The 24651-nt window shown below is 35.6% G+C and overlaps 1 protein-coding gene across 1 annotated transcript in view; it reads left to right on the top strand.

Moving 5' to 3' along the window:
* Positions 1 to 16244: 16244 nt before the first annotated feature.
* GABRA1 (gamma-aminobutyric acid type A receptor subunit alpha1) overlaps positions 16245 to 24651 on the top strand; it is a 56232-nt gene continuing 47825 nt past the window's right edge. Inside the window, exons 1-2 of the mRNA XM_047073252.1 lie at positions 16245 to 16318; positions 19725 to 19837. Of these exons, the coding sequence (XP_046929208.1) occupies positions 16245 to 16318; positions 19725 to 19837 (187 nt within the window). The remainder of the gene's footprint in view (positions 16319 to 19724; positions 19838 to 24651) is intronic.

The following is a 24651-nucleotide window of genomic DNA, read 5'->3' as shown; positions in this document are numbered from 1 at the left end:
TTAAATGTCCAACTTTGGCTCAGGTCATGATCTTGCAGTTTGTGAGTTCAAGCCCCATGTCCAGCTCTGTGCTGACAGCTCACAGCCTGGAGCTTGCTTCGGATTCTGTGTCTCCCTCTCTCTCTTCTGCTCATGCTCTGTCTCTCTCTCTCTCAAAAATAAACACTAAAAAAAATTTTTTTTAATGTTATAATAAAGGGCCTGCTGGGTGGCTCAGTTGGTTGAAAGTCCGACCTTGGCTCAGGTCATGATCTCGCGGTTCGTGAGTTTCAGCCCTGCGTTGAGCTTTGTGCTGGCAGCACAGAGCCTGGAGCCTGCATTGGATTCTGTGTCACCCTCTCTCTCTGCCCCTCCCCTGCTTACTTGCTTTCTCTCTCTCTCTCTCTCTCTCTCTCTCTCTCTCAAAAATAAATAAACATTAAACAAAATTTTAAAAAAGCAACTTTATAATGTCATTGTCTCCAGTAATAGTATCGATAGTACAATTTCCTTTGGACCTCACTGTGAGGAAGAAATATGAATCACAATCCATTAATTTAGAAACTGAGTATCAGAAAGATTTTATTATAATAGTGATGATATAATATTAATGAGTAGAAATAATATCAGTAACATTAAAAAATGTTCATTGAGTATCATGTGCCAAACGCTGTGCACTTTATTTAAGTTATCTAATTTAGGTTTCTTAAGAAAAAAGTGGCTCTTTTCAGAAATACAAAAAAGTTAAGTAACTTGTCTCAGCTCAGTAATTAGCTGAGCCAGGACATGACCCGTGTTTCCCTGAAACTGCTCTGCTGTACCTCTGCTTGGACCTCTATTTCATTGAGTTTGTGTTGAACAAAATGTCTCTGCCATCTTTATGTGCATCCAAGATGGGACATTTAGCCCCTACTTCCAATATCTACCCTCCTCTGATCTCAGGAGAAGAAAGGAAATCTTTTTACAACCAGTCTGGAGACTAATGCATACGACACTTCACTGACCCCATACTACATGGCTAGGTTTATCTTTGCATACATACTCATCTGAAATGCAAACCTATTTAAGCTAGGTGAGAGGTAAGAAATGCTAACCTCTTCTACCACAGCTTAATAGTAAACTGTAATGAGCAGAGTTTTAAATTTAAAAGCGTTTTAATAAAATTTCACAGATATATTCAATGATTAAGCCTTTAGATAGAAAGTTATTTTCAACCCATGGGAAAATAGATGCCCAAAGTCCAATATTGATCAAATATGGAAAAATTGTTTTCCTTTTTTCATACAAAGATGCAAAGAAGAGGTATACTTCTCTCTTGACCATGAGGTTAACTGTTTCTTCAATGTTTTAAAAAAACACTAACTTATGATGGTACATTTTTTAGGAGTGAAAACAAATAAGTTTGAGTCATTTAAATTTTCTCTCTGTTTAAAACTTGATCTTCTTGCTAAGGCTATGTGTGTGTGGGGCAGGGGGAGGCAGGAGAGAACCTTTCAAATGAGAGAAAAGAGCATGCTTGATAGGGATTTGGAGATGTTTACTTACACAACTGTTGTGCAAAACCACACAGCCAAGCTTACATATCTTCCAACATAAGGGATAGAAAGTGATTCATTTAACAACAGGATGATGAGAATTAAGTGACTGGTGAACAGTTCCAAGGTCTATAGGCAGAGAGTTAGGTGAAGAGCTCTAGTTCCCGTCAATGTGATGCTAACATACTTAAACATATGCTCCCTAGGGTATTAAGCAGGCACAAAATGAATTCTGCCTGAAACCAAAAAAAAATAAAAATAAAAAAATAAAAAAAGAAGTGGCTGTAAGTCTCTGCACTGGTAACATTAAAAAAAAAAAAAAAAGGATCTGGGATTTATAGTATGTACCAGAGCCTCTTTCATACTCAACCGTGTCTGTTCAGTTGATTGACAGCCTTTATTTTTTGGCCATTTATTGTTGAGTTCACAGTAAACCTATAATTTCATTTGAAGCAGTGCCTAAGACTCTGAATGAAGTACCTTATTTCTCCAGGGAAGTTTTGCTCCTGGATCACTATATAATTAGAAAGATGAAGAAAGTGAGTATGACTTTCTAGCACTATGTTGCCACTTCATCTTCAACCTCTAAGATAAGTGAATGAAATCTCAGCAATTCTGAGAATCCAACTCTTCCGGGGTGATAATTATAATAACAAACCTCACTCTGTAAACCTAGAGTCAGACTTCTGGCTTTTTTTTTCAGACTTCTGGGGTTTTAAATGAATTCTAGTGTCACTGCCTCATTTCTTCTGTATCCAGGAAGCTAAATCATATACTTTTCTTTTTGTTATTGTCTTATACAACAAGTTTTACAAAAGGTATACATACCCACACACAAAAAAATCGTGCTACAGGGGCGCCTGTGTGGCTCAGTCAGTTAAGTGTCCGACTTCAGCTCAGGTCATGATCTCAAAGTTCAGGAGTTTGAACCCCACATCGGGCTCTGTGCTGACAGCTTGGAGCCTGGAGCCTGCTTTGGATTCTGTGTCTCTCTCTTTCTCTGCCCCTCCCCTGCTCATGTGCTGTCTCTCTCTCTCCCTCTCTGAAATAAATAAACATTTTTTAAAAATCATGCTATGGAAAGGATAAAATGACAGCTCTATGTATCTAAACTGTGTACCATTTCAGGTCTATATTTTATCTTGCTATTAAATGTATTTGCAAAACAGTAATCATACTTCTTCATGTTTGCTTTTTTTGATATAGCAATACACTGCAAGCATCATTTTATGTCAGTGGGTAAAAATTTACTTCATTTTTTTAAAAGTACCACCTATAATTTCATGATATGGATATACCAAAATTTATTCAATTCCTCCCCTGTCTGTGGACATTTAAGATGCCTCTAACTTTAGGGGCATTTACATTAATTAAGCTTCCACCTGCATCTGGGCCAGAACTATTTAAAATTTATTTACTATGGTTTCCTTATGTTCATTTTTATATCTGGTCAAACAATCCCTATGCCTACTTTTGTTTCCCCAAAGGTTTGGTGATGATTTTGTTCATATTCGCTCCTCAGAAGAACATTTGAATTGACTTTTTAAACAGTTCTAAGAATAATCTGATTAGAGTATTTGGTGCATTTGTAAAGATTTTGTATGCAACACATTCTGGAAACTCTAAGCCAGTAATAACTATAGATAGGAATTCTGCAAATAGGTATGAGACAGTGAAAGTAGTTGGCCCGAGCAAGTGAGTCCTTGAATACAGTACGTTGTTAAATGAGGAAATCTCACATTTGGCTTTGGATTTGGAAACTAGATAAAAATAAGGATCTATACAAAGGATGGCTAGTGAGGCCTCTTTAAATAAAAATGGCATGATTAAAAAATATTTAATATTGTCCAGGAGTCTTTTTATTAAGATTTTTATATAAAATTTTATTTTTGCATGATATTTAATGTGCTGAACTCTGAAGACCATATTTCACTTTATGTCTTAATGTGCTTAGAAAGAGAAGGGAGTTAAGCAAATGTAAAGTTAGCATGATACTTCAAAAGGAAAGAATGATAAAATGTGGGCCTACAATTTCAAATGTTACCAATACTTTCTCTACCTGTACCCATAAATTATAGTAGAGGAACTACTACACAGTTTAAACAAAACTAGTCCTAAAATATTTTGGTTTTGTCTTAAATTTTTCTGTTGACTCACAAGCTCTTCTTAAGGAAAATATTAGCCCATCTTCTATTTCTGTTTTTTTTTTTTTTAATTTTCTTTGGTTCTTATATATTGCTTAGAGTGAAATCATACATTCATTTTAAAGTGTGAGGAGAGGCCACAATTTGTAATGGATTTCTTTCTTTTTATTTATTTATTTTTTGGTGATTTATAGGGTCTTCCACGGGAGTCTAAATGGGAGATAGATGCTGTTCTGTCTGAGAACAGGACTTGTGTTTGCGCCTTCCTTAAGCCTTTGATAAAGGCTTCTGAACCTTGACTGACCTTCCCCAACCATGTTCTTCCAAAGCCACAAGGCAATTCTCCTGAATTCACTGACTTGCTTGGGAGCCTAACAAAAATTTCTCCAGGCACTGAAATCATGATTTAAACATATGGCTGTCAGACTAACTTAGAACAGTTCAATCCCTGAAATAGCTAGATTTCCTAGAGGTATCAAATCTCTCAAGGTCACCCAAAGAGTAACTATAATCTTTTAACATGGTTCACAGAACTAATAATGAAGGCTAAGAACAGAACATCAGTCTAGTGAAGCTGCTTTTCAAACACCTTTTCCAAGTTCTGCCTTTATTCTACTTTGACAGTTAAATTTTTTTTTTAATGATTTATTTATTTCTGAGAGAGAGAGAGAGATGGGGAGGGGCAGAAAGAGAGGGAGACAGAGAATTTGAAACAGACTCTGCACGGTCAGAGTAGAGCCTGATGCTGGTCTTGAATTCATGAACCTTGAGATCATGACCTAAGCTGAAATCAAGAATCCGATGCTTAACCTACAGAGCCATCCAGGTACCCCTACTTTGGTAGTTTAGAAAAGTACACTTTTAACTAAAATTAGCTTATAGAAAGAATTGTAAATTAGACAAAATGCTTTGTCTGATTTACAATTCAATACTAATTGATATCTGTGTTTTATTTGAATTCTAAAACATTGATATTCAAATCGTCCATTATGGGATTAACTTCCCTGATAAAATAAAATGTTCCTACACAAATAAATAAGATCAAAATCATGGTATAAAAAAATAAATCTCTGCAAGAGTTTTTTCTGATCCTTTCTTGGTCTAGTAAAAGTTACTTTTCAATTTCAGAATTTGCTGAATCTGTAATAAATGACCCATTTTTCAATGCTCCCTACTGTAATTTTCTGAACTGCTTCCTTCTTCAGAGGTATCTGCTACAATTGTCAAAAAAAAAAAAAAAAGAATAAGAGTAGGTAATTTTTCTTAACTTCTTATTTATTCATTAATTTTCATTCATTGTTTTATTTTATCTCATTTTTTGAGTTTTATCCCATTTATTCCATTTTATCTGATTTTAATATTAAGCCATCCCATACTTTGACTAAATATATATCATCTTATTTGCAAAATAGTTGAGCAGAAGTTGGATAGAGGATTTTTCACCTCCTGTCGCGGGGTTATGGTTGAGTCTTGCTTCCGCCTTAAGCATTTTGTGTCTTATGTTCTACCACCTGCTGAGTCGAATTTCTCTGAAATAATGAATTCACTTTCCTTGTAGAAGCCAATGCTTTCTTGCTTCAGGCTATAACTCCATGATGAAAAAAAAAATCAAATGGTCAATCTGATATTTAATAAATTTTGGCTGAGTGAGTTGTTCCAACTGCAGAGCCTTAACTTAATTGGTTACCATATATAAAAACATAATTTCAATATTTGAAAAGCTAAGCAATCTTCTAGGGTATGTTGTATGTTATCGCAGATTGTTGCAGTGTAACGATTGTGTAATAATAACCATAACTACCAGTTGTTGCACATATTTTAATGTATTACCTATTTTATAGGTATTATCTTATGAAAATTCCATGTAAAACAAAATTATTAATCCTCCATTACAAAAAAGGAAACAGAAATTCGGAGAAGTGGCTAAACAGTAAGTAATTGATGGAAAAAGAAAATGTCTGACTCCAAGTTCCACTTTCTTAAACATGTTATTCTGCTTCCCTCTAGTAAACATTTAAAAAATTTTTAATTCATATAATTACATTTCTTCACAAATCACAAATTTGCTATCAGAAATACTTTCATCAGTCTGTCATGACAGTTCTACAGCCAGCCTCTGAGGAAGGAAGTTACCTTCACTTACCTTGTTATCATGAATTTTTGGAAGCCACAAAATCAATGTTTTCAGGTTCAAATCTGGGCTCTAATTTACGAGCCATGTGTGTCTGGGAATGCCCCCTATTCTTTTGAATCTAGGTTTTCTGTCTGTAAACGGCATTGTTTTGAAAATGCAATTGCAAAGATTATGTGGAGGAAAAACACCCAGTACAGTGTCTGGTATACTTTAGCTACTAAATAGGAGATAATCTCTTTTATGGGGGGAGGGAGTGGCAATTTGGAGTCCATTCCCTAATCTCCTTAAGTGAAATTTAAGAATGGTCTTGTTTATATTGAAATTCTAACATTGAAAGTGAATAGTGACAGTGAGCCCACTCCATTGCTTTCAGAATCACACTTCACATCTTTTAAAGGCAATTATGTGCTGTCATCTTTATAAGCAGATGAAGTATGGAACAAGTAAATATATCTTCAGTTGTCATCTTGATCCTTTATGTTAAGTTAGTATTGGACTATATGGTTTCTGATATTGTATCTCTTTGCCCATCCAGAGCAATGCTTTCTGAGCTAAATCTCCAGTTCTCATGGGGGACAATCTACATTCCTGAGATTTGCATGGGCTAATTGTTTCACAAATGAAATTACTCAAGAGTAATTATCACTCACATTTAAAACCCTTTTTTTCCTCCCTACCACTGCCCAAGATCATAGGTACATTTAAAATGGAAGTTGTGAAATTTCTTCCAAGAAAAACCATGGTGAATGCTATTGTAAGTGAAATTAGAAATGGGTTAGTTGACATTGTTTCATTGTAAATTATAGTAAAAAAAAAAAAATTCGAATTGGTTCTATGTTCTACATTTAACGCAAGGCCAGTAGATAATTTGGGATATATTTGTGAACAATCATAATAAAAAATGCATCCATATCTACCAACTCATTTTTATTTCACTGCACAGAACACAATTATTGTAAACATCAAGAATTGGGAGTTACTGAACAGATGGGGCATTAGGGTCTTAATTCTTGATCTGTGTTCTAGTAAATCCTTCCATTTCATATCCTTTCCACAAATCCTGTGGCAATTCAGGGCATGATGAGTGATTTTTTTTAAGGCTGCTTTAATGTTTATGTCACTTTTTGAGTTTTATGATTTCAAACAAATATGTGAATGCAACTGCCCAACAGGATAATGAAACCATATTAAAATCCTCAAATATTCTAAATTGGGTGTATCCTTACCATGTCAGAAGATTTTGCATCAACTAAATGCAGTTTCTTGGTACCAACAAGCTTATTTATTTATTTATTTATTTATTTATTTTTATTATTTCTCACAAGTAATCTTTCTAAATTGATTCCCCAACTCAGATCTTTATTTTTCCTTTCTGCATGCTAAACCCTTAATAAATGATATTGATTAAATATCTATTCATTATGTTCACCTGAAAAAAGAAAAATAGGGAAAAATAAGCATTCCGATGGGTTAAAGGAGTTTACATGGAGATTATGTGTACATATACACACTTTAAGCTGATTATGTGTACATATACACACCCTGAATACCTTAATTTTACCATAAAAGTAGAGAATGCGTGTTTCCTCCATCAAGTCATCTATTTTAAAATATCTAATCTAGGGTGCCTGGGTGGTGCAGTCGGTTAAGCATCAGGCACTTGGTTTCAGCTCAGGTCATGATCTCACGATTTGTGAGTTTGAGCCCCAGGTCGAACTGTCAGTGCGGAGCCTGTTTGGGATTCTCTCTCTCCCTCTCTCTCTGCCCTTTGCCTGTGCGTGTGTTCCCACTCTCTCTCCTCTCAAAAATAAATAAAGAAAATAACAATAAAATATCTAATCTAGAATTGTGACAACACTTTAATAGACTGTGCTCATGTTCTTACCCCCCCTCCTGAATTACATTGCAATCTTCATGTGGCTGATGGAATCTGCAGAGTCTTCAAAGTTTTGAAAGTTATTGATATTTATTTGATATTTGAAAATAAATGATTTATTTTAACTATCAGCTTATTATCATTCCTCTGAACCCTGAATAAATCTGCATTTTCCCACTTGGGTTGATGGGTTTGACATCTGTGAAAAGATTTTGAAAGAAAATGGGGGGATGAATCTGGGTTACACATGAGTTGCTGATAAACTGAAAACTGCCGCAAAAGAAGATTGGATACTGTCCTGCTTATAAGACTCTTCAAAAGAGTCTGGTTTTTGTATCTATATTTTATTCCTAAAAGTTATTTGTTGGCTTTTTCTTAAATCTTATGGGACAGTGTTGTAAAATGTACCTTTGAAAGGGTCTATGGCTTAGTGTAGAAACTGTGATTGGCTCTATCTTGGAGCAGACTCTTCAAATCCTCCTGGTTTAGAGTATATGTAAAATATACAATGCCTAAGGCAGGTGTAGTGAGATGCATTCTTTTTCTCAGAACACCCTAGAAATAAGAATATGGGCCTAAGATTTAGCCTGGTGTGCAAGCTAGCTAGTCTATTAACTGGGAATTTTATGTTTCCATTAAGTCTAACGTGTAATGTAGGCAATATAATCATTATTGTGAGTTATGTGAATATGGTATACAGAATGTATAACAAGGGTTGAAAAGTAATGAATCTGTATTGGGGTGAAAGAGAAGGAAAGTGGCATTCATTGGATACCTACTAGGTGTTATGCAAGAGGATTATGTGAGTCACTTTTGTTTTCCTATACAATGCCTCAATCAACTAGTGAGGTAACATTACCTCATTTTAAAACTTCAGAAAATGAGGTTCAGAAAATTTCAGCAATATACCAATGGTCACGTAGCTTTTAGATACCAGTGGCTTCAGATATCTATCCATGCGTGAGCAGTCACTGCCATGCTAACCTAAGTTCTACTTCTATAAAGATCACAGGAAGAATTACATAGTCTTTGTGACCTGTCAAACTGGTTGGGGCAAACAATCTTTAAATCCTTTTAGAGTGTTAAACAGTTGTGACTCAAATATGAGAAAATTTTTGTTTTGTTTTTATTATACGTACGTTGTCTCTCACTGTGCGGAGATGTCAAACTAGCCTTCCAGCATGGGAGAAAGAATTTGTCTAAGTAACCCAGATGGTAAATGTATCTAGGTTAAGGTTCAAAAAGTGGTCTATTACTTAAATCACAGTTCTTCTTCCCACTGAGCTATTATTTCAATACCAATTATAAAAGAAGGTATAGTCCTCTAGGGACTCCTGGGAGGATCAGTCAGTTAAGCACTGACTCTTGATTTCAGTTCAGGTCATGATCTCAAGTTTCGTGAGTTTGAGCCCTGCATCGGGCTCCACACCAACAGTGCAGAGCCTGCTTGGGATTTTATCTCTCCCCCTTACTCTGCCCCTCCCCTGCTTTCTCTCCCTCTCTAAAAAATAAGTAAACTTAAAAAAAAAAAGTCATCGCTCTCTGAATGTGCTAGTATAGTTCATTAGCAAGATGGTCTGTATTATATACAGGGAAATTAGAAAAGGAGGACTAGCTTAGTGAGTGTAAAAATTCCATATAAATATCTGAGATTATATGCATGAATGCAGGTGTCATCATGTTTAACTGCAACCTGTACATTTACTGATACAGATTTATAACCATGCTTCATATATGTTACAACATACGTTCAGTGTACATGTCTAAACCATGCAAAGACATTTAAAAAGACCACTTTATTCTAGATTGCAGTTGAAACTTATTTGATATTTCATTATTTTCACTTGTCTCTTCTTCTCCCTCACCCCAAATTATTTTGTAAATGATAAAAAGCCACACTGAATTAATGAGAACACTCTTGCTATTTTTTTTTTCTCATTTGGTTCACATTTAGTTGGAGAAAGTAAAAACATTTCTGTTGAAAAGAATCAGTACCACTTCTTCAATTAGGTCAGGGCTTCCTGCCATTTAAAATTGACAGAAAAAGCAAAATGTACCAGACTGCTACACTGGAAATAGAGCTATCAGGCCTCCCCAGGATCTGTGGTCCTAGGTTTGACCTCAAATCCCTTCGTCCCAGAACCAGTGACTGTTTGAGGGTCCCTTAAGGGAATGGCCTTGTAAGACAGAAGGGAAATAGTAGGAACCTCTGAAACACTAAAGTAGGCTTGACGCTGTGTTGTAGTTTGATGCACTAGACCAGCAAAAGGAAGAATCTTGTCGTGAATAAATATTATTTTTTAAAGATTTATTTTTGAGAGAGAGTGTGTGTGCACACATGCAGGAGAGGCAGAGAGAGAGGCAGATAGAGGATCTGAAGTGGGCTCCGGGCTGACAGCAAAGAGCTTGATGTGGGGCTTGAACTCACATACTGTGAGATCATGACTTGAGCCCAAGTGGGATGCTTAGCTGACTGGGCCACCCAGGCGAACTGTGAATACATGTTTTTAAAAAATGTTCAAAGGAAGGTTTTATGTAACTGATAAGAAGATGGTTAAACATAGAGTAAGATGAATACAACAGATTTTAACATGAGCTTACAACCAGAGTAACAAAGGACATAAAGTACTGTGGAAGTGTGGTTAAGAAACTAAGCTTTGGAGTTAGAAGATCTGAAATGCATGAACATTCTCTACCCACATGACCTTTGGCAAATCTCTCACTCTCTCTAACCTATCATTTATTGAATGATTTGTAAAACAGGTGTATTAGAACTATCTCTCACAGACATGTTTTGGGAATAAGTTGTTAGGTTTATGCAAATTTGTTAGCACATTACTTGGCACCAAGTAAACCCTTTAAGAATATTAAATATCATGGTTATTACTATTTCAAGAATTTACTTCAATCAGGTGCATACACACTTTGAAGGGATTTATTCCCCTGGGTAGAAGAAAAAAAAACAAGAGTGTCAACAATTATTTAAAATGTTCAAGGGGCCCCTGGGGTGGCTCAGTTAGTTGAATGTCCTGCTCTTAATTTTGGCTCAGGACATGATTCTAGGGTCTTGGGATCAAGCCCCCACAGGGGTGCTTCATGCTGAGCATAGAGCCTGCTTAAGATTCTCACTTGCCCTCTAACCCTCTCCCCTGCTCACACACTCTCCCTCTAGAATAAAAAAATAATAAATAAAAGATCCAATATAACAGGACAATATAAAGTAAATTAATTCCTTACTATTAATTTCTTATATTCCTATATTTATTCCTTGGTTTTATGTTCATATGTTAATGATATCTTGATGGGAAATAATAAACACTGATAATCTAGAGTTGCAATTGCTGTTTTTGGAGTAGTCAAATTTTCAACACTTAAATGGCTACAATTTATTTATTAAATTCATTTATTAAAAACATATATGCCCAAAAGCAAATTATACAAATATCATCTAGTAAAAACTGCCCTGTGAGTGTTGTATTTAAAAAAAAAAAATTAACATTTATTTATTATTGAGAGACAGAGAAACAGAGCATGGGCAGAGAGAGGGAAAGACACAGAATCTGAAGCAGGCTCCAGGCTCTGAGCTGTCAGCACAGAACCTGATGCGGGGCTCAAACTCACAAACTGCGAGATCATGACCTAAGCTGAAGTCAGACACTTAACTGACTGAGCCACCCAGGTGCCCCCACGTGAGTGTTGTATTTTAAATAGAAACTCATAGTATGGACATTTCCATTTCCATATGTGCACTGTATTTTTAAGATAAACCCAATAATTATTTATAAATATTTATTTGTTTTAAAATGTATGGAAATGCTGCACAATTGTCACATAATACTTTCAGTCTGAAGAAAGATATCACTGGCATTGTTCTCAATGTGATTATTGTGCAAATGATAATGTTTCAGTAACTGTGCTTGGGAAAAAAAACCATAAGCAGTAGAGTGATTGGTTGTGTGGCATTAGATATAGGATAGAAAGTCATTCCCATTTGCAAAACAGTGTAGAAGAGTAGAAGGAGCTGTGACAATTTTACCAGGAGGGAAAAAAAAAAAAAAAAGATGAAAAGATTACATTTCTGGGACTATCAGTCTTTGCTGAATCAAAACATAACCATGGAATTGCATTATATATTGTCAGGTAAGAAAATAGTGTTTTCTAATTGTTAACCCAGGATTTCAAAATCTTAGTAAACTGCTCAATCAATACATGATTAATGGATAAGCACATAAATAAATTTTAAAAAATTGAGTAATATCACATAGGGAAGCTATGATGAGCCTCAAAGGATATCTTTAAGAGTACATTGACCTTTGTTGTGTCTGAACAGAGGAGGCAACATAAAATGATCTTTAAATTTCTCTTCCTTAAAGATTTATTTCTAAAATCATTTCCCAGCAACATTTCCCGTTCAAAACTCAAGATAACAAAGCCGGTTGCGGAAGGTGGTCTTCAATTTTATATTCCTGATCATCTCAATCACCTGTCTTAAGTTGTAACTATGTAAGCTGATTGTATTGCAGCACAGGGTCAAGGAACGTTTGTAGCATCATAAAGCCATGAGTGGTATAGACTGACCATTTAGGTTTTTTATTTCACTTGGCCAAGCTCTGCCCCTATCCAAAACGTCTCCCCTGCTAGAAGTCTTCTTGGACAAAATGATTAGGGAGCTCATCAAAGTTCGGACCTTACTCACCAGAAGCATTACATGGAGGCACCCCACCATTTCAGTGTGCTACCTACCTAGTTGTGTGCAAGTGCTGAAGGGACAGCTCCCAGAGTTTCAGATCGTTTCAGAAAGCACTCCCAGGAAGACAGTACCCATCTCCTCTCTGCTACAAACACCCATTCACAAAATCCGAAGAGAGAACTACAGTCGCCCCTAGTTCCTTGGAGATTTAGTTAGACTGATGTTGGAACACACCCTCCTTCCCTAAGTGTATAATTACTCGTGGGTGGAGAGCCACCAGGGAGGGTAATAGAAGAGGGCAGAGGGAAAAAAAATTAATTAATTAAAAAAAAAGTAGAAGACGGTTTTGTCCTGACTTCTGAAAATCTTGTTAATTTTCTCTCCTCCCCCTCTCCCATTTTCCCAATCCGGAGAATGATGGAGTTCGAGGCAAGGCAATGATTCCGGAAATGGAGATATGACTCTCAAACCTAGAAATGATCTGGGTGATTTATTTAAAGTTAAATACTCCTCGCCCCGGGAACCCAGCACAATTCTTATTTAAAGGAGCTTGTGTTTTCTCCTACATAACGTAAACAGGCAAACAGTTGCCTCCAGAGGTTGAAAACCCGGTTCCGGAGCGCGTTTCTTGCTGTCTTCTAAGCTACAGACGAAGGTGGGGTGGACAGCGCTCACAACCTGTGAAAGTGCAAAAGCCTCGAGAAGCCCGGTGGCCAATTCCCTACTGGCCAGAACTCTTCCCCACCATCCCTCATCATTCGTGACTCTGCAAGACACAGGGACTCAGACATGTGTGTGGGAGTGCGTGCGAGGGAGGCAGGCGAGAGGACAGCGGCTCTCCACATGTGCAACCCTGCAGCTAGCTCCCTGCACTCATTCATGTGCATGCAGTGGTTGAATCTTTGATCAAAGCTGGACTAGTTATACTTATCAGCTGTCTTTTTTTTTTTTTTTGATGGGCACACCTTAAAACAGTGTTCATGAATTGGAAGTGTGAAAAGGTACTGAGTGGAGTCCCTACGCCTCTCACCCTTGCTACCCTTTCCTCCCTCATCTCTACTCCCCACAAAAAAAGGGAAAGCTTGCAGCAGATTGTGGAAGGATTTGAGTCTGCAGCCAGAGAGAAGGGGATTAGGGCCAGAGCGATGCAAGTTAAATTGTGCTGCATATAAAAAATGGGCGGATTGGTCTCCAGATCCAGAGGCTGGTACCACCTTCCTTTCTAAAATAAAATCTCTCTGGCATGAAGTCACCGCCTATTTCACATCCGGTTTGCCCTGGGACGTATTACTACTGTCTTGGTAAAGAGAAATCTTTTGTTGTATAGCTGCAGATCGGATACCGGGAAGCAAATTTGGGTGTGAAATCTTCAGCAAAGGAGCACGCAGAGTCCATGATGGCTCAGACCGAGTGAGTGAGAGGCAGAGCGAGGACGCCCCTCCGCTCCCGGCGCGCCGGGACTCGCGGACTCGCGCTGGCTCCAGGTTCTCCGCGATTTTCTCTCGCACACTTTTCCCGGGTCTTGAGCGATCCTGTGCCCAGAGGGGGCCCGAGGTAAGTGCGGCTTCGGACCGCTACACGCACAGCCTTGAACGTGGCTTTTCCTAGCTGGAGAGACGGGAATGCTAGAGAAAAAAAAAGAGAAAGAGGGAACAGGATAAGAGCCTGATCCCATAGCAGGTAGAAACAACGAATGTTTTTCTTTCAGGGTGAAAACCGCAGCGATATAGAAGCATTATCCCCCCCCCCCCGTACCTCTTCTTGTCTTTCCTTCTTTTCTTAGGCAGATATGAATTTATTCCGCGGGGTGGGTGGTGACATGTTGTTTTGATTTTTTTTTTTTTTCAAGAGGGAGCTGGGATGAGGTGGGGAGGGGCTTTGGGGGGCATCGTTTAAAGTTAAGATGCTGGGACAGAAAACCTGTGTTAATGTTCCATCCTTGGGAAGGCACTTTCTCATTCTGGCTGCAAAAATGCCTCTTTTCTCCTTTCCAGTGGACGCTGCTAAAATGCCCTCTGGTGTAGGGGTCTCTCTGGTTCTGAACATAAAAAACTCAACTTATCATTTGATATGGGTGGTGCGGGATATAGGTGTTTGGAGGGTGTGTGTTTGGCAGGGGGGAGGTTGAAGGTGGAAAAGGGTAAGGAGGCAGCTTAGCATTTCTTTTAAACTATTATGTTTGTATTTGCAAGAAACTTTCTTACTCAACAACTCAAGTGCCATGATAGGTTTGTTTTTCTCTTTAAAATGCCAGAGGAGGACAAAAAGCTATGGTACCATGCCTTGGGATTTGTTTTGTTTCATTTACCCCTTTGGGAATCACCTTTTTTTAAATTTTTTTTATTTTACAAAGGCTAACAATTATTAATGGATAAGAGAAATTGTCTTTCCTTCATAACAAATGTTGAAGATTAATGCAAGAATGAATTATAACTGTGCAATTTAGATGCAATATTTTAACATAATGATATTTATCCAATAATTCTTGTCATCTGTGCCAAAATCAGTGACTAAATTAAGTAGAAACTATGAAGCTCACAGCTCTTATCTCTAGATCTAGACCATTTCACTCTAAACACATTAATTATGTTTCATTGCTTACATGCCTGTTTGTAATGGTTTTTACTGATATAAATGATCCCCAAGAGTGTGGAAAGCATTTGTGTAGATGTACTTAAAGGCATACCACATTAAACTATACAGTGCTTAATAAAAAAACATGCTTTAAAAGACATGCAATCCATGAATCACTCACCGTACTAAGGAGTATAGATTCAGGGAAGGACTAATAAATACCTCTAACATTTCTCATGTTATAGCTGCCATTAATTGTAGCAAATTAAATAAAGTGTTGCCACATCTGCTCTTACCCAGGTAGTGCACTGATTTTTAAAAATCATCTCCACAAATAGGTCCTAGTTTTTCAAAATTCTCTAAGCTTTCCATACTCCTCCTTTCCTCCAGCATCCCACTATCAAGTCTAAAATTCGACAATCAGATGGTGATTGATTGCACTTTACCTAAGAGGGAAAAAAAGATTCCCTTATTCATGCAAAGCAAAGCACTCTAGCTCCCATCTGTCTGAGATGAAACATTTTCTAGCAGCAACCTGGCAGAATTCAAGAGGGCTTAAAAGATATGTGTGGGCATGTTTGTATGCATTTATGTGAGTGTGGTTTGTGTGTATGAGAGAGATTAGCACATGGCTTGACTGTAAAGTGTGTCCTTTAGCCTCACAGAAGCATTAGTGAGCATATTTAACAAGGCAATCATAGGCAGAGAATATAAGCACGACTTCAGCATTCAACAGTGTGTTTCTTATGTTGTTTTTTTTAAGATAAATACAGTTGCTTCCGAAACCAAGGTAAATCCAGAATTCAAAGATGAAGTCAGTCATTGAAGCATATTAACCAACCCCATTTCAGCTCCTAAGCATGTTCTCCCCATTATAGACACCAGCTTACAAATTTCAATGCACAGTTCAGGCGTGGAAACTCAAATCAGAAAGGTCAATATTCTCAAATGATAAACAACAAGAAGAGAGTAATTCAAACTATATTAGAAATATAAAACCTGGAGGAAAAAAAAACTCACAGTTTTCATGTTGAGCAGTATTGTCACCTGAAAGGATTTCAACTTGTATTCTTTTACAGGAGAAATTAAGGCACTGATATATTTCTGAATGGAGAAATGGAAGGGAAAGTGGAGAATGGATGGTCCAGGTTTCCATTGCTTCCAATGAGGTGTCATATCCCAGTGAGGTCATTTCCTGACTTCAAAGCATTCATCTGAACTGCCTCAGTCAGCCCTAGTGGTTATAACCTGATGTTTCTTGCAAGAGACATTGATCTCTACTTGTTCTACTTTTCAGCTGCACAAGCCCGCAATGAAGAAAAGTCCGGGTCTCTCTGACTATCTTTGGGCCTGGACCCTCCTTCTGAGCACATTGACTGGAAGAAGGTGGGGGCACTTTATTTTAAATCTGCATGAGAATTTCTGTAACTTTTTGTTTATTCTTTCAGGGGGAAGAAAATTGTCCTTGGATGAATTCATGACTAAGGGAATCCAAAAAAACTTAACTGCAATAAAATTCCAACTAAGAATAAAGAAGAGCAGTATGAAAAAATAATCATCTTATTTGCGTGATAGTTAGAATACACTTAACACGCTTTTGTTAAAGGAATGTATTCATTCAACATTTAAATCTTAAATTGAACTTTTTACTGTTCAGTTGTAACTGAACAAAATAAGTTGTTTCCTAATTCATAGAAAAAGTTACTCCAATTAATGTCTGTGTACTATGTGAGTTGATTTTCCAACAAGAAAATTTCTAGCCAGTTGTAAAGATCATAGAGTAACTTGTGACTATATGAAAGTGGGAAGTTTAAAATATTTGTAATTTGAAAGTCATACGTCTCTATAAATGCATGTGCATATTGTTTTGAAACCATTATTTGTGTAATCGATTGAGGTAGAATATGCCAAACAACTATTTGAGAACATTAAGTAAAATTGAACTTTCCCATTTAAGCGTAACTGCTATGGAGACGAGTTATGATAAAAATTTAATAATGTGCTTAACCATATTCAAAATATTTACTAGTGATCAAATCAAGCATATAAACACATTATAGAAGCAATGATATAAATGACCAAAGAACCAAGAAGAACTAAAGATTTTTCTTTATCTGCTTTTATATTTCTTGCATAGTCTACTCCTATGGCCCATAAGAACGTTTTAGACGTATTATAAACACCTAAGGTTCTTCAAAATGTAATGGAAAGTGAACTCTCATGAATTAAGGCAGAGAGAAGCACTAGCTGGAAAGATATGAATTTAGGAGGATTTTTTGAGTTGGGAAGTTGTCTGTTTTTATTTTCTGCTATTGTGTATGGTAAATAATGACTTACCAGATAATGAGGAGATTCACTATAACCAGATACTCTTAATCTGAGGAGTTAAATGTTATTCACTGCTTTTGAAAAATTATAAGAAGTGTTACTATTGTAATGACCTGTAGATGGAGTTAGTGCACAGCGTTTTATTATATAGTGGTTCATATGGAATCAAAATCAGGTACTGTAACTGACATTTCTTTTTGAATTATATTTTCAGTTTAGGAAACCTTACATTGGCATAAGTGTTTAAGAGCAATACATAATCTTGTTCTTTATCCTGGGGTTATTTTCTGACAATTACAACTGGACATGGTAAATTAGAAGTAGAGATAAAAGAATAACCTGATTAGAAAAATCCCATGAAATAAAGATTACTATCCAGTTGGGATAGCAGAACTAGTTTTCTGGGAGGGAAGGAAAGTCTCTTTTGGCTTTTGTATGACAATGAATACAATTGCTGGAAATGGCATTTGTAAGACAAAACCAGAAATAAAAACATTTCCTGAATTTGATATAAGCTTAAACACAAAGAAAATGCAGGAAAAGGTAATAGACAACCGCATATTCTAGGAATCCTATCAACAATCTAATTGTGCTCTGTCACATCGCCCCATCTCATCTTTCCCCCTTCTTATTTCATGCTTTCTTCCTTAGACCCCTTGATCAGGCCTTCCTCACAACTTAAAGTGTACTAGCATTTCTTTTCCACCTTTATCAAGATGACCTTCCAATATCCTTGAAAGATGCATACATGGCAGTTCGTTTTGTGACGAGTTTTTATAAATAATTGCATTCAGACAACTATTTTTGCTTTATTGGTGTTATCTACTAATGAGACACCCTGGAAGACACAGAGCTCAGTAAAAATTTGATTTAAAAAACTAGTAAGATGTTTAATTTTGCCAAAGGAGAGTAAACTCTCAATCTATATGGTATAATGTTGAATTTAGGAGAATGAAAAATTGTTTCATAGAGGTATATTTCATATATTTAATATCATGAAGAGCTTTTAGTTTTAATAGCTTTATTAAATTCAAATTTTATCAGAAAAATGTCCATTGAATTTTGCCAATATAAAATTAATTACCTTTTAAAAAATAGTCTTTGTTTTTGAAATGTTACTTTGATTATATTTCTTGTTCCGGTCAAATAAGTGTATCCTGGTTTCAATTACTAATTTTTTACATTGAGCAGTAATATAAACACACAAGAGTGAAGCCGAAAGCATATTAAGTTGAAAGCATGAAAGTGATATTTTTGTGGTGTTTCTTAGTTTACATTCTGAACTCGTTTTTCTTGTACTCAAGGTCAGAGCCATTATTGAAATATATCAGTGAGTGTGATCCACCCTAAGATAGAAAACTCTTCTCTCAAAGGCTTTTGGAGGTGTCATCCTAATCATTACATAGAATATGATTCAATGAGCAAAAATGATAATGTGATTAATATAAGAAATACACAATATTTGAACTGTGGTCACTATGTGGTTGAAACTCAAAGATTAATGGTAAGGGGTAGGAACTATACTTGCAAATGAAAAGATTTAAATAGAAACAATTACTCCAGGATAGAAGAATAGAATTAAAGTTTTAGACTAAAAGTTGAAGAAAACTGAGTTCGAGTTTAAGCTCTGCTCACAAATAGCTGTGTTTTCTTAAACAAAATCTAATCCCACACTACAGTTTACTAAACCATAAATTAAGAATATTGGAACATATCTTTTTCAAGGTATCTTTTACTTTTAAGACAGAAATGATACAAATTCAATTAGAGTTTTAAATAGACACGTCACAAAAATTGGTTCATAAACCTTAGGGGAATGGAAATTACACACTGACTTGAAACTATAATTATCCTAAGAAAGAAGTTTTAACTATTTGTCTCATCTAAATACCCTGAGAGAACATCAGGACAAATTTATATATATATATATATATATATATATATATATACATACATATATATATAAAGTGGATTGAAGGAAGGTTATGTTGGTAGGTGAAATCTTAGACTAATGCTGCATGTTAATTAAATGAAAACAAAACTATTAATTTGATAGCTCATAAATACATTTTTTTTTTAATTTTGGAAGAGGTTTGCCAGATTTTTTTTCTCTCCCTAGCATGCATTAACATTCTTGCTTGCCCAGAGAAAACATGGATTATAGCATTGTATATGTGCTGAAATTTATACATGTAAAGAGACAAAACACATTTAGTGTTATTTTGCTTACATAGAAGAAATAATAGAATAAAGAACTTACCATCTGTGAGAACAAATATGAGAAAATGGTAAAAATTAAAATCTTACTTTTTTTTTTTTTTTTTTTACTTTACCAAAAGGAATTTTCAAATTAAGATCCAATAGAAAAGAAGGTAGGAATATCCAGGGAAGGGTTTATTCGGAAAAAGGTTTTAATAGAAATGTATAATTTAGATTAATACCTGCATTTATGCTTTTTTCTCAGCTATGGACAACCCTCATTACAAGATGAACTTAAAGACAATACTACAGTCTTCACCAGGATTTTGGACCGACTCCTCGATGGTTATGACAATCGTCTGCGACCAGGATTGGGAGGTGGGTCACATTATTGTGTTTTTATTTTAGAGAACAGTATTAAATATTTACTAATGAAGCCTTGCTTTCCTTCTAAATGATAGAGTAATAAGAATGGCAGTATGTAGTTTAATGGACTAATCCTATTTTTAATAGATGGCTCAGTGTTAACTCAATTTACTAAGGTAGTTCTGTGCACATACCTATATGTAGTAAAAGGCAGATACAAACTTCTCATAATTACATTAAAAATGTTACATTTGCTTGTCAATCATAATGTTTTCTGTGCAATGACTTGATTATCCAGGGGAAACATGAAGATAATTTTCTCCCTTCCAGCCCAGAGGCTACATCTACTTCATTTGGCGTTGCTATGTTTGCATTGAATTCAAGTAGATTATCTCTGAGCCTAATGCTCTAAACTTTTATTTTGTAATATTACGTATTGATCCACTATTTTGCATTAGATTAGCACCAACTCTAGGATAAAAGGTGAATGTGATAGATGGTAATTTTTTTAACCATGCATTTGAACTTAAATCTCAATTTTCTGTAGTAAAAATATATTTTTCTTTCTTTACCAATTAATTGGTTACACTAATGAGTTTCTACTTAGGAAGAAAATAGAACTTAATAATACAATATTTATAAAAATAAGAGCAAATAGTGCTAGCTATTACACACTTATTTGAATAACCTTTGAATAAGATAATTAACCAATCTTATTTAAACAAAGACTAATGAAACAAAACAAAATATTGATCTAAGAGTAAAACAAGGGAAGCAAGGAAATAAATTATTGTTTAATGTCACATAGGAAACGAAGGTGAGGATCTATGATTTCCAGCTATAGCTAATGCTACACTTTCTCTGAAGCATTTGTTAGCAACTATTTAACAGGAATATTTAAATTACAATTAAGTGGCAATATTAAGAAAGTCAGCTCTTCTTTACTTAGGTAGCAAACATATACAAATAATAAGCTTAAGAATCCAAATTTTGATTTTAAAACTGAATGGTAGACTGCACTTAGAGTCTATTTTTTTTTAATATTTTGAATAGTGTAATCACATAGATGGGGATCATGGATCTGTTTTGAGGCTGCCAAATGCCCTTAGTGTCTCAGAGGTTTAAAAGGAACTGCTGTATCAAAGACACAACACAAATATATCTCAGAGGTCTTACCAGGTGTTTTTTCTTGTCAATTTTAAAAGTTCATTCTTGCACATGCTGTACAAATTCCTTCAGGTGTGAATTCCACCTAGTTTTCCTTTTCTACATTCTTAGAAAAAAAATCTTAAGGAACAAATGTATTGTTAAGAAAATGGAATGCATAACCGTGTATGTGATGTATTGCAGTAATGTTTGTGTATATCTAAACATCTCAATTGGCTGCAGGAAAATTGTCCTTAAATCATAAAATTTGAAATAAATTACAAAGACTGCAGGTAGGGGATGAATGTACAAAAAGAAAAACAGGATAATGATATAACTTTTAGAAAGAAAGACTTTCTAAGGTACTAATGGGCATGCATCTGATTCGTTTACTTCCTGCTCCATGACACCAGTCCTTACTAAATCAGCAGAATTTTATAATGCATCTAGAAAACGTTGTTTTCATTCTGGCTTAGGAAATCTCATGTAATACTTCAACATATGAATATGAGTATCCTCTGTCAGCTTGGTGTGCATAATTTTCAGTTTGTGAAAGGATTTTTAAATATATACACACACACCTTTAATGATCAGCTGTGTGGTTGTATAATACACACACACACACACACACACACACACACACATCTTTAATGATCAGCTGTGTGGTTGTATTGTTGTTTGGAGTGTAAGTAATAGACCCTGACTGCTCATTGACATTTAATTATATATCTTAACTATTATAGACATGTGTATGTTAACTCTTTAATCAAATATAGTGTAAGCAGGAAGCATTTATCTACTTCTTATGTGCACACCTGGGTCTTGGAGAGACACAGAACTCGAAGACATATAAGGTAGACTAAGAATAAGTTGAAAAGCTAATTTTCAAGAACTGAGATAATGGTAGATTTGTTAACAGAAACAACTACATTGATTCACACTGCAACATTACTACTTTGTTAGAATTTACTTTTAATACTGATTTAATGCCTCCTAATAACAAAAATAGACATGTATTTAAAGAACAGAAATAGTAGTTAGCCAAATGTAGTCGAGGTATATTCTTTTTAATTGAAATTGATAAAATGTGCTATGATAATAGAGAATTCAAGGACTCAAGAAAATTTAAAAGAATGGATGTGCTTTAATATTTACTAAAGATGACTTTTCTCATATTTATGATTCCTGGAAACAGTGATTTTAAGGATATGATAGACCAAACAATTTGAAAAGTAGCTCAAATTTTTGCTTCTGTTTCTATTTTATGTATCCTGTAATGTACTGTAATTAAATCTGATAAACTTGAGAGTTATGAGGAAACTTTAATACTGACTCACTTAATTTTTGTTAATTTTCTTGGAGTGCAGTTTTTAGCCATAAGGGATATACTGGTATGTGTTTATTACATGTATCTCCTGAGTCATCAATATTTTTAAGTACATTTTGAAAATGTCTCTCTGTCTTTAGAAAACTACACCTTAAAATATCAAACATAGTTTTTAGATATTTTCGAAGACACAATCAGCTACAGAATTAGAAAAACATTACCCCCATGATTTCTGGATGCTATAAGCTGAAATTATTGAATGCATTTTCTCTGTAGTTATTTTAATTTCATTTCTTTACCATAGATTTGTGCTAAGTATGACATAAATTCCAGGAGATCTCCATTGCAAAAGTGTACTTTTGTTGTTGTTATTGTCACATGATCCATTTGCTTCTTTATCTACCCATTTTCACTGATGAAAAGTCCATGTAGACGAAGTACTTGAAAGATTATCATTAGCTTCTAAGAGAGTAAAAGTTTCCTCTTAATAGCTTTGTGATCACAATTGAGATAATCTCTAGCAAGAGAAATGGGCCCACTCTCTTCTCTATTAGGACAAAAGTCTGGTTTCATAAGAAGAGTAACATATGCAGAAGAAGGCAGGGATATTTTATTCTGAGTATCTTCCAAAGGTATAGAAATGTAATAAACTGAGACTTGAGACAAATGTAAGAAACTCTTGTATGTGCAAATTCATCATGACCTGTTTTTCAGAAAAACACACTGCCATCCGAAGGTATAGCAATACTCTTTGGAGACACACACAGTGGATCTAATAACTAAGCAACAAAATATGTAGCTTGGTTCATCTAGATGATAGAAACCAGTTTGCAGATATTGTTACAGTATTTAAAAAGTCTACCTTTTCAGAGCCCGGAGAGCAATCCTGGGAAAATGATAGGATCACATAAAGAAATATACCCTGGAAGGGATATTCATTCTTTCTTTCTTTCTTTTTCTTTCTTTCTTTCTTTCTTTCTTTCTTTCTTTCTTTCTTTCTTTCTTTCTTTCTTTCTTTTTGTAATAGAAGAAATAAAAAGGAATACAATGATACAATGTGTGGAATTCTAATGATAGGATGTACTTTAGTCAGGAACAAAAGAGAACAATAAGTTGGCCACGTTTATATTTTATTTTTTAAACAAATTTTTAACGTTTATTTATTTTTTGAGAGACAGAGAGAGACACAGCATGAGCAAGGGAGGGGCAGAGACAGAGGGAGACACAGAATCTGAAGCAGGCTCCAGGCTTCGAGCTGTCAGCACACAGCCCGACATGGAGCTCCAACCTAGGAACTGTGAGATCATGACCTCAGCCAGAAGTCTGATGCTCATCCTACTGAGCCACCCAGGCACCCTTGGCCATGTTCATATTTTAAATACAAAGTTAATGAAGAAACCTTTAAATAGACTCAATTTGAAATAATCAGTAGCCAGAAAATACAAAACAAAACTGTCAGAAATTGTGGGATTCATTCTTATTTAAAAATCTCTTTTTTTGAGGGCAAGGTATAGAGGGCTGTTTCTTCTTTGAACTAGGGACTAAAGCATGTTTTGGAAAGGCTCTTGCCCAAAGCCTGGTCATTACAGAATACAATCGTTGGGGGAGGGGAGAAGGTAAAAGCCAGAAAGAATGGCAAGATGAGATACAAAAGGTTAGATAAGAAAGGTGAGCAAATTGGGCATTGAAAATAAGGAGAGGAGGGGAGCCTGGGTGGCTCAGTCAGTTAAGCATCCCACACTTGACTTCAGCTCAGGTCATGATCTCATGGTTGTGGGATGGAGCCCCACATAGGAGCTGAGTGTGGAGCCTACTTAAGATTTTCTTTCTTTCTCTCTCTCTCCTCTGCCCCTCCCTGCCTCTCATAAATAAATAAATAAATAAATAAATAAATAAGTAAATAAGTAAATAAGTAAATAAAATGAAAATAAGAAGAGGGAAGTGAGAGGGATAGAGAAGGTAAAGGAGAAGAACACAGAGAAGATGGTAAAAGAGAGGAATCTGTGTTATGAAGATTGGTAGGCTCACATGTTCCTTGATTAATCAAGATTCCTCTTCTCTCTTTAAATCAGGACCAAACCAAACACATTCTGAGTTCACCTTCTGAAGGTTTCTCCTTATTGACTATGATTAAAATATATTAATGAAACCTGAATTTTCTCCAGCTTCCTAAAGCGTTAAATGATGCAGCCCCTGAATTGCAACCGTCTGAGTTAAAATTTGGCCACTCTATCACATTGGTTCCCCCTGCACTCTTGGTGGGGGACAAAAACAACCCATAAACATAGTTCCCAAACTCAATTCTGAAGGGAGGTTTCAGTGTTTAAGGATAGGTAATGCCCTTCCAGTGACA

The sequence above is a fragment of the Lynx rufus genome, unplaced genomic scaffold (genome assembly GCF_022079265.1).
Source record: "Lynx rufus isolate CCGP_SWC_20201006 ecotype Redwood Valley unplaced genomic scaffold, mLynRuf1.p SCAF_1, whole genome shotgun sequence".
NCBI classification, from domain to species: domain Eukaryota; kingdom Metazoa; phylum Chordata; class Mammalia; order Carnivora; family Felidae; genus Lynx; species Lynx rufus.
This window is presented reverse-complemented; position numbering and strand designations above follow the sequence as displayed.